This window comes from Dysidea avara, chromosome 10, assembly GCF_963678975.1.
Source record: "Dysidea avara chromosome 10, odDysAvar1.4, whole genome shotgun sequence".
In the NCBI taxonomy this organism is placed as follows: domain Eukaryota; kingdom Metazoa; phylum Porifera; class Demospongiae; order Dictyoceratida; family Dysideidae; genus Dysidea; species Dysidea avara.
In genome coordinates this window covers 25859529-25873881 of record NC_089281.1, presented here as the reverse complement: position 1 = coordinate 25873881, position 14353 = coordinate 25859529, and the positions used below count along the sequence as shown (strand labels likewise).

Below are 14353 nucleotides of genomic sequence, written 5' to 3'. Positions count from 1 at the left end.
AATTGGCAAAATCTTTAGTTGCTATATCCTTCTCTTATACAGGGAACCATGTAAGCTATGATTGTGGGATTGAATTTTGCCAAACAAACTGTGATTGTGGGATTCAATTTTAATACATCAAACAGTAGTTTGATTCTATTTTAAGAGACTAGTGTTAATTATGTTACTTTAATTGCCACATTTACAAAAGTAAGAAACAAACTACTGTTGATGTATTAAATTTGAATCCCACAATCACAGCTTGCTTGAATCCCTATATAAGAGAAGAGGATAACAGTATAACATCAAAGAAATCTGATGATTTCTGGATATAGTGTGCACTCCTATATATAGGTATGCAATGTCTCAAGTTAACGAGATATACGCACTGCCTTAATGTCGGAGATATACGCACTGGTAGCAGTGCGTATATCTCGTTAACATTTTGAGTCAGTACGAAATGTGATATATATGCACTGGCTTTCCTTTGATCTGAGGTGTGAAAGTGGTACATGTGTTGTATATAGTTTCTCCCAGCCACTTTATTTTCTTACCACACTAATGATTTTTTAGCACCCATAGTGCTATTACTGTAAAATAACAGTTAGTGGCTACATAGATTATAGTTAAGTTGCTTTGTTGCATTGTATAGCTAGCTATCATGACATTGTAACAATTGGTACATCACTGTTTGGATTTTGGTGGTTGCAACGCTAAAAATAAAGTCATGTGGCCTATAACTAATTAGCTACCAGTTTCTTCCGGTGAGAATATATCTTATACTATCAGTAGCCACTGAATGTTCAGCAGCCCACCCAGCTGTAACATCAATGGTACCTGGCATAAACTGGGGAAGCAAATGGTCAACTGTTTATGTCTCATAGAGCAGTTGAAGGTCCAGGTGAGACTTCAGGTGCCCACACCTTTACCCAGTGTTTATTCTAGGGCTTTTAGGGAGGGACCATTCCCCCTAAAACCTCAGACTCACTCCCTAAAAATTGTAAGTGACTACTACACTATACTTAAAATAGCACACAAAACTATCAAAAGTGCCTTCAGATTTCAATCTCAGAGTGCCTATATGTAAATTTTCCACCCAGGTTAGAAATTCCTTACAATGCATGCTCTCAGGTTTAAATCTCCAAAGGAACATATACAACTTCCTACATAAAGTGATGGCTATTCCATATCTGAGAGCCTAGTGTATCCAGCTTCTTAGTTGTTTTCTATAAATAGCATGTTTAGCTCTCAAAATTGTTAAAAATTTCTAAGTCAGTTTACGTGGCATGTTTACAGCCAGCAAAATACCCCCAGATTTAATTTCAGAAAGCCTGATTTTAAAAACAATTCCTTGTTTTACTACAGAATCATGGTATCATACAAATATGGCAATACAATGTCTCGTACAAATTGTGATTAAACATACACATTACACTACTAACATTAATAATTCACATGAGGTGCACATGGTTGTCCTAGATATTGCACCATTACCAGGGGCGGCTGCAGGGGGGTTTCTGGAAACTGGTCACGTTCAGATCGAGATACTCTAATAGAGCAGTCAATCACTCTAATAGAGCAGTCAATCACTCTAATAAAGCAGTCACAGTATTCAGAACAGCAGTGTAGCAAGCTATGTAGCCATAAATAAGGATTTATATGTACTTATCAGTGATATTAATATAGTTAGTGGAGGGCAGTTATTCTCAGCAGGCAGCAACCTTTTTGTCTTCACCAAATATCTAGCTATGCATGCTCTTCATCAGAAACCAGTCACCAAAAATCCTGGAGCCGCCTATGATTAGATAATTATTTCTACACTCATGTATCAAGCCCTACCAACCATAGGATCTGAATCAGAAAAATCAACACTCGTGATACAGCTAAGTAGTTTGGAACTATTCAACTGTTTTACATAGTTGTGAGCTTGTTACAAACCATAGATGTTCACCTGGTCACCCCCCTCACCCCCAAAGGAGAAATCCTAGAATAAACACTGCCTTCACCTCAGTGTGAGACATGGTGCAGATTATATTTGTCCTGCCCCGGGGGGGCATGCCTGTGCTGATTCAAGCACAGGTGCATGCCCTAGTGCTGGCCACTGTACAGCATGACTATGTAGCAGCAGCTGAAGGCTTTATTCTTCATTGCTTTACAGATACACATGTGGAAATTACAAGGATAGTGAGGCTTTGCTTTTTTGTGTGCCATGTGTGTGTGTGTATGTGCGTGTGTATGTGCGTGCGTGCGGGCGGGCGGGGGTGTGTGCGTGCGTGCGTGCGAGCGAGCGAGCGAGAGTGGGTATCGCTCTTTTCACCCTATTTCATAACCCTACAGAACTTAGAAAAATAACGGTGAACCAAAAAGGCGAAAAAAAAAGTGCAGTATTGAAGAGGGATCGAACCCAGGATCCCAGTGTGATGGTCCAGTGTGCTACCGATTATGCTACCGCTGCTAGCTCCTTTGATTCCCTCCTTTTGTATCTTATAAATGTGACTAACGAAATAAGCTGTATATAGTAAGAAGAACCTAACCCTATAAAGGTGAAGAAGAAACCAAAGCTGAATTCTAACCCTAACCCTAACGCTAACACTACTAGACGCTTCCCCTAAAGTCTACTACTCGTGGCAACTACTGGACGCTTCCCCTAAAGTCGACTACTCGCGGCAACTACTGGACGCATCCCCTAAAGTCGACTACTCGCGGCAACTACTAGATGCGTGCCCTAAAGTCGAAGAGAGAGAGCAACAACTACAGTAGGAAGTCTGGATGCTTTTGAGCTTAATATTACGTAAGGGTTATGAAAGGTGGTGAAAAGAGTAAAACCCTGTGTGGGTGGGTGTGTACGCACTGCACTGCACTGCATGTGCTTTGTGATTGTGTGCAGCTTGCAGCGGCGGAGGAAGTAGTTGATATGAGGGGGGCTGGGCTGACCCAGACTTATTTCTATAGTTTGGTAAGGTGAGACCAAAAAAAAAAAAAAAAGGTCACAACCAACTGACAAGAGCTTTACACTTCACCAGCTACCATTTCTAGCTGATAAACTACATAAAAATCCTTACATAGCTCGCTACACACTGACTACTTTATTATAGTGACTGCTCTATTAGAGTATCTCGATCTTTATCACGGTTTTCAGCCCCACTCCAAGAAAGATAATTTCGGTGTGATATCATTCTGAGGGGGGCCTCAGCAGGCCGAGGGGGGGACTTTAGCCCCCTAGCTCCCCCCCCCCCCTTTCCGCCGCCTATGGCAGCTTGTGTCTACATCACATGCGGTTAAGTTACTTGTCTTGCTGGCTACTCAGTTTGTGTTCCTATACATTGACCAAACTGACTCCTCTTTGTCTCTATGTGTGTCAAGATTTATTAAATTTGTATCAGTTAGCTATCCAAAAAATTGACAGCGCAGCACGTTTATGACGCAATCACGTGACGCCCGGGGCGGAGTTGGAATCCCCCACGCATTGCTAGAACTTTGAGACATTGTCTTGGGTTACCTTCATTGAAAACGATGACCTTTGTGATCAACAGGTAACTATATGGGTTAATACACCTATATTATATCGAGTTCAATCCTTTAGGAGGGATATAGCCGGGGATATAGCGTTTGCAATCGGTGTAATAATCGTTGCCAGCAACTTTTGCACTGCAAATGACACTTCCATACTGGACAAAGAATTGAGTAACATTTCTTCTCATTCAGTTATACACTTAAACCAGTCAGTGTTACACTACGTGACGAAAGTTCGTCACATTGCAAATTTGATTAACGTCACTTTTAATGGACCAGCAGAAATCACGTGTGCCGAAGGGGTGGGGCTAGTGTTTGTCAACATCACGGGTCTCACTCTAAATAACATCACCATCCGGAAGTGTGGAGTGACTGGTGATGAGTTAGCTAACATCAATGATATTGTTCAAAATATAATCATTACTTCATATCAGTTTCGAGCAAGAATAAGAGTTGGATTATTTGTGATAGGATCTACCAACCTCACTCTTCAAAATGTTACAATCACAGAAACACAAGGGATTGGTATGGTATGTGTAAATGTTCTTGGTCTAGTGACACTTAGTGATGTAACATTCCATAGTAACAGACCTGCTAGTATAGAAGAATGTAGTAAGTGTCTTGTCCCATTTGTCTCAAGTGAGGAAGCCTGTGTGTTTAACCCATCCTCTGTTAGTGGATCACTACTACTTTTGTATGCTGACAATCGTCATGACTATTCTGCACCCAACACACAAGTTAATATTGTTGGGAACAAGTTTATTGACAATTTATCTTGTTCTTTGACTAACATAGCTAACAGTCAAGGAGCATCTAGTCCATCATTGTCTCGGGGATATCAAAATGCCACCTCAACTGCAGGAATCATGATCGTATTTTCTCAAAGGAAGGGTACGTATAATGTTATTGCTGAGATTATCTCATCATTGTTTAGAAATAATTCAGGCTTTTTTGGGTCTGCCATTAGTGTTGAAACATACAGAGGTGCATCAACCAGCAATGTGTCTATTGAAAATTGCAGATTTTTACAAAATGGCATGGGATTTATAATCCCAGATACTATTACTCAAGGGGGAGCTATTGGTGTGTTGAGCAATCTACAATCTTTTAAATCCAACTTTATTAATGAAACACTACCATCAGATCATTTTCTTTCTATTCACAATTGTAGTTTTCTTAATAACAGTGCATCTATTGGTGGAGCTGTATTATTGGTAGATCAACTTTCGTCAAGTTTTTATGTTCATATTTCTGAGTGTCACTTTGAGGGTAATGAAGGATTGATTGGTATTGGTTTAGCTATAACAGGCAAACAGAGAGAATCTGTAAGTGTTACTCTTTCAAACAGCTCTTTAGTCAGTAATTCTGTACCACGCAATTATTTTAACAGAAATTTGCGGACTTCTGTAATTTTTCTAGAAATAATTGATGCCATCTTTATTGATGTATCATTAACCCATAATATTGGCACGGCAGTCCATCTTTCAGGATCAGATTTATTTCTACACGGTACAGTTTTATTTGAAGAGAATGATGCATTTTTGGGAGGTGCTCTTTATTTACAATCTTTTTCTAAAATTGTGGTGAAAGATAATACCAATGTCTCTTTTCTAAGTAATCAAGCTTTTGCGAATGGAGGAGCAGTTTTCCTACTCAATGAATACATATTTCCATGTTTCTTGTACTTTGGTTCATTTGACCTATACTGTTTGCTAACTGGTACGTGTTTCTCTGAAAGTGCAAATATTTCAGTCTCATTTATAAATAACACTGCTATATCAGGTTCTGCCATTCATGGTAATGGCCTAGATTGCCCATGGCTATATCAGATGGGATTCAATAAGTCAGACCATGTTTTTAATTTTATTGAAGAAAATTTCTGCGATGTACTGAAGTTCTCTCCTAGCATTACCGAGCCAATGGTGGTTGCCAGTTATAGTGAAAAAATTAATATAAGTCATTCCAATGTAACTATTATGCCTGGTCAGTTAGTTTCTGTGCAAGCTACTGCAATTGACAGTTTTGGAAGAAATGTAATTAGTGTGATCAGTGCACAAGCTAGTTCAATCAGTGAAGACTTTTCAGCAGCTGTAATACAGGACCACGGAATTGGTCTACTGGAACCAGATTCAAATCAAACAAGTAACATTCAAATTAATGGTACACAGAGTGACAGCACTATTGTTAGAATTTACTCAGTGTATACTGGAGCAGAAGGGAACATATCAGTTCAGTTTACAAACTGTTCATCATTTGGTTATGTATATAATGACACATATCACGCTTGTGTGTGTGCACCAGACATATTGAGTAGTGATGTCACCTGTGACTATACTAATGGTAAACTTATCAGACCAACTGACAAGTGGATAGGAGAGTTGAATGGTGACATCTTGGTATTATCATGTTTAAATCACTACTGTTCTGAGCATCGGTCAGTTGATTCAATGGATTTGGATGGACAATGTGCAGACAATCGTGCTGGGCTGTTGTGTGGAGGATGTCGAGATAGTTGTAGTGCTACTATTGACTTCACTGGCTGTAGCTGTAATGGTTGTTCAGAAATTCAAACTTTAGTAGTTTGGCTTGTGGTTAATAGTGCTCTTTGCTTTTGGTTTGTAGGCTCAACGGTGTGTTTTCATTATTATGTATCTGATGGCTTTCTGTATGGACAAATTTTCTATATGAGTACAATATACGTATTTAGAGAAGTTTTGTTCTACAGATCCTCCTCTTTAACGGACATTATTACTTCAAGTTTGGTTGTTCGTGGTGGTTGCCTGTATGAAGGAATGACCACTCTAATGTCAAGTGCATTAATATTTGCTCTACCGACATATGTATTCCTAGTAATGGGAATAATTACATTACTGGCTAAGAAATGTGATTGCTTTAATAAAAGAATTTCATTCTCTATTCCCAAGTCATTTGCTACTCTAATTTACTTTACATATAACTGGTTACTAAATGGTAGTTTTACTATATTGGTGATGAAACCAATTACCACCTCATCAGGTATTGAGTATCGTTGGAGGATAGATCCTAATGTTAAATATTTTCATGGTTGGCATGCTGTCTTGGGAGTAGCATCTATCATAATATTACTGTTGCTATCAAGTCTAGCAGTAATTCTATTGTTCCCTAAGATAGCTTATCAGTTTAGAGTAGTGCAGAGGCTGAAACCACTAATGGACGCATTTCAAGCTCCATTCAAATTAAAGTATTCATTTTGGATTGGGTTACAACTAATAATTCGACTTCTTTTCTACATATTGGTAATTTTTGTTCCAGAAGATTACCAGCTCTACTGTTTGTGTCTGATCATTATCTCATTGCTATATGCTCTGACAGCATTTTTACCTTATAAAAATCATCGACATTATTTGTTAGACAACATGTTCTTAATATTTCTGATAATACTCATTGTAGAGGTCAATGTTTTACCAAAGATTCTTGTGGTATCACTGATATGTTATTTTGCAGCTTACATCATGTATCTTGGTGGTGCGTTTTACTGTCTCATTAACCGATTTCCTGGACTGAAACTTGCAGTGAAGAGGAGATTGAAATGTTTTCATAGTAGTCACAAACAGCAGACAGAAATTCACCAAGATGTGATTACTTATAGTACAAAGATTCATAGTTATGACAGTGCAAAGTGCATAGAATTGAGAGAGTCTCTATTAGTAATTGAAAATTAGTGTACACCAATTTGTGTGTTATAATCACAACCTTTATTATTTTATTGTTGTATACAATTGGCACGCCAGTTTAGTAATTGTGAATGGAATTGTGTGTACTTTGAATCTGAACTTTTTGTTCTAAGAAATTGCAGGTTTATTTAGTTAAGCACAATGTAAATTCCTTCACAATTGTTGGCTAGTTTGTACAGTATCTACATTACTTATATACAGTGTTGGGAGTAACGCGTTATGAGAGAGAACCATCACTAATAATTGATGAGAAAACATGCATGATTACAAACAAATTATATATTATGTGTTATGTGTCCTCGGACAACATGCGACCACATGTCTGACCAACAGTGGACAGCAGTGGGCATGGCAAGGAAAAAAAAAATTATATTTAAGTACAAAACTAAAGTTACAGCTTAAATTATATACAGATTAAAAACAGTCCGGGTTGATTGTCCATTCTTTAGAGTTCCTACCATAAAATATTCTCTGTGAAGCAGAAATTGAGGCACTGGCCATCTTGAACAAAAGATTTCTAGCACTTCCCTTGGAAAATATAATATTATTACTTTTGTGGTAACTAAGTAATATAACGAAATACGCTATAAAAACAGGTAATATAACTCAAGTTATTTTACTTACAAATGTAACGCGTTACCTAAGTAATATAGTTACTGTAACGAGTCTAATATTACGTAATATTATTACTATAAGTAAGGTAAATGCGGGTATTTCCGGACAGCGCACAATTCCGGACACTTTGGCACCTTTACCAAGCTAGCCCAGGAACGAAACAACGGATTGCCTTGAAATTTCTGGTGTGAATAGCTATTCTTATAGGGATTATAAAAATCGAAAAGTGTGTTGTAGTTGATTCATTCTTGGGTGCTATACACGAAGTGTCCGGAATTGTGCGCTGTCCGGAAATATCCGCATTTACCTTAACAAAGTTACTAATCTCGTTAGTGATCCACCGAGTAATGCCTAGCCACAACGAAGTAATGAAGCCTACTGAATGAAGCTTATTTACCAGCTTCTTACTTATAACCAAGATTTGTGCATTGTCCAACAACGCAATCATGTCACGTGATAAGGTGGTAGTTTCACACGTGACAGCTTAAGGCTGTGGTCACAAAGTAATATAATATGTAATATTATTATAGTTACTTTATTTTATGGGTAATATGTAACTGTAACTAAATAGTTCAGTTGCAAGTAATATGTAATATGTAACTAGTTACTTTTAAAAAGTAACTTGCCCAACACTGCTTATATATAGCTTAATGAGTGAGTGAGTGAACCTCTGCACTGAGCTTAACAATGAAGATCAATACACAATGTTACAACTGTGGAATATGCTTTTAAACTTCTCAACTATTCTTCCCAGTGATTCTTTTATTATTTTCCTGAAGTGATTCCTGAAATACAGCTAAATACATAAATATTTCTTTTGCAACTGTAGTTACTAGCCAAACACAAATTGTAGCATTGAAATACTCTAATAGAGCAGTCGCTTTACATTGGGTGACTGCAGTATAGGTAAATGCTTTATTGGAGTATCTCAATCTGTTATTCAAGGCTAGCAGTGTTTTAGAAAGTGGGAACAAATCACCCCAGAATTAATAATTTTTTACCATGCACCTATTAAATTTTTTCCTGAAATATATTCTGTAAGTCCCTAAACAACTGTGTATGTTGCATCAAATTAATTTTTCCAATAAATAAATAAATCCACAGATTTGTTTGGATTAGCCTACCCAGTACTCACTACTAATTGATAACAGAACCCTGCTAAATTACTGTGTAAAAGTTAAATATTTTTTAAAATCACTTCAATTAGATCTAATATAGTTGATGTTAAAATACTCTAATTGAACCTTTGCATTGGGATTATCGATACTAATGTTCACTTTCTGATTAGAGCTATACTTATCATTAGAGCCATCACATTATACATCACTAAGCTACAGGGTGGATGCACACTTGCTCAATTAACAGTAGAGGTTCATTACATGATCTCCAGCTGCATGTATGTAGCCATGTAATAGAGCTTCCTCAGAAATAAGCTTGTGTTATAAATCCTTCATTTCATAATCATGAGTAGCAAATCATATTGCATACATATATTACCAGGACATCAATATAACCCCTACAGTGGCAATATTACGGTTTCCGCTCAGAATTGGATGATGCTTATTTTGTTGTATTATTGAATTGTTTGTAGCATTTGATATCAGCATAAATATCTAAAAAGTGGTCACATGACCTAAAAATCCCAGAATTTAAATTAGCACTTGTTTGTTTAATCAGTCTGTGTAAAAAGAGGCATCTCCTATTGAGTGAAAACTCTAGCCTATTATGGGATTTTGGTCACATGACCACTTTTAGACTATTAATTTTACACATGTTAAATTACATAAATACTACAGTCTACAAACAATCCAACAATAAATTAGCACTTGTTTAGCTCATCTTAAAGGTCAGTCTATGTGATAATCACCTGAAACACCTTGTTGTTGGAAATCCTATAGCTACAGCCAACAGTCATACACTGTGGTTGTTAATTTGCTAGAACATTAGAAAAATCAAATTAGGAAGTTGCCAACTTCATTATTTGGAGGATCTATCATGAAACAAAGATCATAGTATCTTCCATATTGGTCAAAGCCATGTGATTAAGTGACTCTTTTCCTAAGTAATATATATGCTCTTTTGCAGGCTACTTAATTACTGCTATCTTATTCCACAGCTAACCCAGTATATATACCAATAATTATAGCATTCACTATAGACCTGAGTGAAATATGCTCAAAATGCTAGCAACATTTGTTACAATTATCTTGGAACATTTTAATAATTGAATGCTCTATTAAAGTTTTTCACTATAAAGTGATTGTTCTATTAGAGAGTATCAATATAAGGAGTTATTTGAGTGTTTTACTGCGGTTTCCACTATCTGCTCTATTCAGGAGTATCAATCTGTTTTCATGGAATTAAGCTCCATGGTTAGCACTCTAGTCCACTTATTATGCTGGCATATTTGACACAGACTTAGTCACTCAGTACAAACCTTGTGTGAGGTACTGATGGCGGTTCTGCTGTGGTACAAGTTTACTAAATCTGTAATTTTATAATCTTGTATAAATGTTCAGACCACCTACAGACAACCATGTATCAACAAGATTTCAACCTAACAGTAATAATTTCCTTATAGTAAATTAGATTACATCACAATCACAAATACAAGACAAAAATAATATAATAATATGATGTGGTTATAAGTTTGGCAAGTATTACTGCTCATCCATGGACTCGTCACTACTATCACCACCAGGTAACACATTGATGGTGAAGGAATACTCCTGGTCACAGCCCATGTACACGTCACACATGAAGTAGAGGACATATTTGCAGCTGCCCTCTTCAGAAGCAGTGAAGTCAAGGTTAACAACTGTTTGCTTCTTAGCTTGTAGTGACAATCTCTTGATGCACATTAGCCTACACAGGAACAAAACCGAGTGAATGTGTGTACAATATGTAACTAGGCTTACGTGTTACTGCTTGTATCGCCAATGACAAGCCACCATCCTTCCTTGCGTTTCTATAATATACAGAAACAATAAATCAAGTCACATCTTACAGCAACTAATATACTTTATTCCACAAGTTTTTATGTAGGACAGATTGTTTCTAACTTACCAGAGGAAAGAAAGGAGCAACAACTTCTGGTAGTAAGTCATCATCTTCTCTCTCCAATTGTACTCTGACAGTTACTTGTGACCCCCTACAACAATAGTAACACAATACTATTGTCATCATACAGCACAGTAGTACTGTATAGTAGGGATCATTCCTGGTTATGGAGGTTTGGGCTTTGTTGCCCACAAATCACTTTTCCCCATTTAAATGCCTTCAGAGCAACTCCAACCTTGTAAACTTTTATTGAAATAAATTTTCTACTGACTGCCTAACATCATGATGCCTGCAGTCAATAGCTTGACGATATGAGCTTGATTTCTTCACTGTTTGTCGTTCCGAGACTTGCCTCTTTGCCAACTGCAGCAACTACAATGCACACACCATGGACTTGCCTTTTCCCTCCCTACCACATAGATGTTGATTTGACAATAACACACCATGGCTTCAGTGCTTTAATCTCTTGTGCGTGACTGGATTGATAGCAGAGGCACTCTTTGTACTGTTTTTCATTTGTAACACACGGGTGGAACATGCTGAAACTGAAGTGAAACAGCCACTTTGTGCTTCAATATAATTGGGATGTGCTTTCAGTCATTGTATCTTCTGTAGTGACTAGATTGAATGCAGAGGAGCTACTTGTACTATAATAACAGATGGAATATAGCTGAAAACAAAGCAGAACAACCACTTAGTATTTCAGTAATTGATTGATGGGGTACATGTTCAGTTGCACAGTTGTCTGGTATTATTCTTTCCTTTGATGTAGTACGCAATGGTTCACCAGTATTGAATTATGTTATTACAAAAAAATAAAATTAAACAAAACAAGTGTAGGTAAAAATGTGAAATTTTAGGATCATAGAAATGAAAAAGGGACGTCATCTATACCAGCAGCTATACTAGTGGACATTTAATTCCTACTTCAGTCATGGTAGTAGGAATTAAATGTCCACTAGTATAGCTACAGGTGTAGATGACCTCTCTTGTTTCATTGCTTGATATTTCTATGACATCCATTCAAATGTAAAATTTCTAATTTTCCCGCCATTTGTAACAAAGAAACACTGTACCTTCGGATATCATCCTGGTCAACAATCTCATAGTTGAGGTCAATGTTGGGATAGCTGTTACAGAACCTAATGACATCCTACAGCCAAACACACACAGACAGTAGCGGTGAGCACTACAAAGAATGTTCAAGCAATGTACCTTCATTTGTGAATCAGTGAGTTGCAGTAAGCTGTTCCTTTTATCATCATCCATATCCATTATGTCAAACACTGATTCAATCTCCTATACATTACCATACAATGACTAGTATTAATGACAATCATTCTCGTCTTACCTTTTCAGTGCAGCGTTTGATGATATCTGAGGTGAAGTGTGGTAGTTGTTTGAGGAAGGAATCCTTATGCCACATTGCTTGTGTAACCTTCATGGGTATACCAGTGACAATATGACATACAATATCACTTCACATTGCACTATTCAAGACACATGTCATGAACAGAATAACATACTCAAGTCAATTGACGATAACACACTATTAGTTTACAGGCTACATGTGCACTCAAATAAAAAAAAAACAGATGTACAACATTCACGACTGATTTATTATATTATTTGATTGCTATATAGGGTAATTCCTGGTTGGACTCTGTTTGAAACCCTAGCCTGTTCACTTGTACATAGCACTATCTGTAACTATACACACAGTACACACACAGTACACACACAGTACACACACAGTACACACAGAGTACACACACAGTACACACACAGTACACACACAGTACACACGCAGTACACACACAGTACACACGCAGTACACACACAGTACACACACAGTACACACACAGTACACACACAGTACACACACAGTACACACACAGTACACACACACAGTACACACACAGTATACACATACCATCTGGGATAGTTCCATAGCAGTGAGAGCAGGGAACAGCCACCTGTTGCTACTTAACACATCCACACAAGCTTGTAGTAGCCTGATAGCCTAAATCACAATACAAAACAAACTTAAATACCACCTCAATATTATTACATACATACAAAACATCTACTAGATCACACTACCTGCTTTAACACTTCTTCAGTGTCTGACTGTAGTTCTGCTGACAATTGTAGTCGTGACAAGTGAGCTTGTAGCAACAAGTTGGTCTTGGTGTGAACGTTGTTGAATTTCTGATTGGGTACCTTCCACGGAACACGTGTTGCAAGCTACAACAAAAACCAAACTACTTTAACACCAAAATAACATGGCAACTATCAACATTACACATGCTACAAAGTTGTAAGCACATTGTCTTACCTGTTTAAGGACAACTTCTTCTTTGTGTCTGATTTGGAGATTCTCATACTCTGAAGCTTCAGCCAAAATCTCGATCAGTCCTCTCATTTTAGTTTTGCTATTCAGTGACATGCTGAACAACTCTAAAACCCACAATCAGTTATTATCAATCATAACATGTGACACACTACACTAACCAATAGTGGTGTAGTTGATGTAGTAATAAGATGCTATCATACCCAAATTCATTGGAATTGTATCAATATCTTCCTCAATAGAGATACACTACACAAGGAATGATATTAGCTACAAGATATTAAAAGTAAACAGAACACACCTTTGACTGCTCCAGATCACCCAGCGTGTTCTCCACCAACTCGGACAAGTGGTCTGACAAATGTCGATGGGTTACACCTGTGCAATAAAACCCCAAGCTAAAAACCATAAACTAAGGTATGCATGAATGTAGTGCTGAGCAATATGACAATATTTTAGTTAAACCGCAATATCTGTTTTTGATACCGTCCAATTCTTTAACTACCGCAAATACCATGAATTCTAAAAGACAAGTCTCTTAGTAGCTAAAATAACATATCCTGTGTGAAGAAGTCTACTTACAGCACATATGAATGGATATGTACTGCAGTAAATATATTGCAATTGGCTTTCAACACAATTCTGTTGTTAACTGAAATTTTTAGGGTTATTTCTGTGTCTAAATCTAGTGCTGTAGGTCTAAAATAGCATCAAACTAAAGTACGCAAATAATTTAGTGATGCCGCAATATCAAGTTGACAATACCGTACCGTCTATGAAATATCAAAACCGCTCAGCACTACATGAATGTTTGCATGTATGTAAGCCATTCAAACCTTGCAGGTTATAATAGTTAGGATTTTGTGTCATGCGTCGGTAGAGGAAGGTCCATGTCAGGTAATCCACAGCATCTTGTTTGTTCTCAATTGTCTTTGTGACAATTTCAGCACCAAAATGATCATGTATGAAATGATCCAAGTGTGACTACAAGAATTAAATCAAACGGTAATGACATAAATATGGAACACAAGAGAAACGCGCACCTCTACTGGCAGTGGCTCGTACAAAAATTTCTTGTAGAATTCCTTCTTTGTGTTCTGACACATCAGCACACAGACAG

The 14353-nt window shown here is 37.3% G+C and overlaps 2 protein-coding genes across 3 annotated transcripts in view; one reads left to right on the top strand and one right to left on the bottom strand.

Moving 5' to 3' along the window:
* The first annotated feature begins 3433 nt into the window (after nucleotides 1–3433).
* Nucleotides 3434–7351, top strand: LOC136268920 (uncharacterized). 2 transcript variants are annotated; one of them, XM_066064395.1, is made up of 2 exons: nucleotides 3434–3512; nucleotides 3563–7351. In XM_066064395.1, the coding sequence occupies exons 1-2, from the start codon at nucleotides 3493–3495 to the stop codon at nucleotides 7191–7193; spliced, it is 3651 nt and encodes a 1216-aa protein (XP_065920467.1). In that variant the 5' UTR covers nucleotides 3434–3492; the 3' UTR covers nucleotides 7194–7351. The 2 variants fall into 2 exon arrangements, with proteins under 2 accessions (XP_065920467.1, XP_065920468.1); XM_066064396.1 differs by lacking the exon at nucleotides 3434–3512 and having other exon boundaries at nucleotides 3788–3867; nucleotides 3927–7351.
* Nucleotides 7352–10370: 3019 nt separating this feature from the next.
* LOC136236347 (U5 small nuclear ribonucleoprotein 200 kDa helicase-like) overlaps nucleotides 10371–14353 on the bottom strand; it is a 40116-nt gene continuing 36133 nt past the window's right edge. Inside the window, exons 38-50 of the mRNA XM_066026491.1 lie at nucleotides 14277–14353; nucleotides 14070–14217; nucleotides 13535–13611; nucleotides 13395–13482; nucleotides 13219–13340; nucleotides 12984–13127; nucleotides 12814–12903; nucleotides 12232–12318; nucleotides 12096–12179; nucleotides 11957–12033; nucleotides 10887–10971; nucleotides 10739–10788; nucleotides 10371–10685 (exon numbers count right to left, since the gene is read on the bottom strand). Coding sequence (XP_065882563.1) covers nucleotides 10481–10685; nucleotides 10739–10788; nucleotides 10887–10971; nucleotides 11957–12033; nucleotides 12096–12179; nucleotides 12232–12318; nucleotides 12814–12903; nucleotides 12984–13127; nucleotides 13219–13340; nucleotides 13395–13482; nucleotides 13535–13611; nucleotides 14070–14217; nucleotides 14277–14353 — 1334 coding nt within the window. The 3' untranslated portion in view covers nucleotides 10371–10480. The remainder of the gene's footprint in view (nucleotides 10686–10738; nucleotides 10789–10886; nucleotides 10972–11956; nucleotides 12034–12095; nucleotides 12180–12231; nucleotides 12319–12813; nucleotides 12904–12983; nucleotides 13128–13218; nucleotides 13341–13394; nucleotides 13483–13534; nucleotides 13612–14069; nucleotides 14218–14276) is intronic.

What these genes read in the sequence shown, in the direction of transcription:
- LOC136268920 (XM_066064395.1), top strand. Translation starts at nt 3,493, where the DNA reads ATGACCTTTGTGATCAACAG. An exon ending in ATGACCTTTGTGATCAACAG is followed by an intron (nt 3,513 to 3,562) that starts GTAACTATATGG and finishes TCAATCCTTTAG; the next exon opens with GAGGGATATAGCCGGGGATA.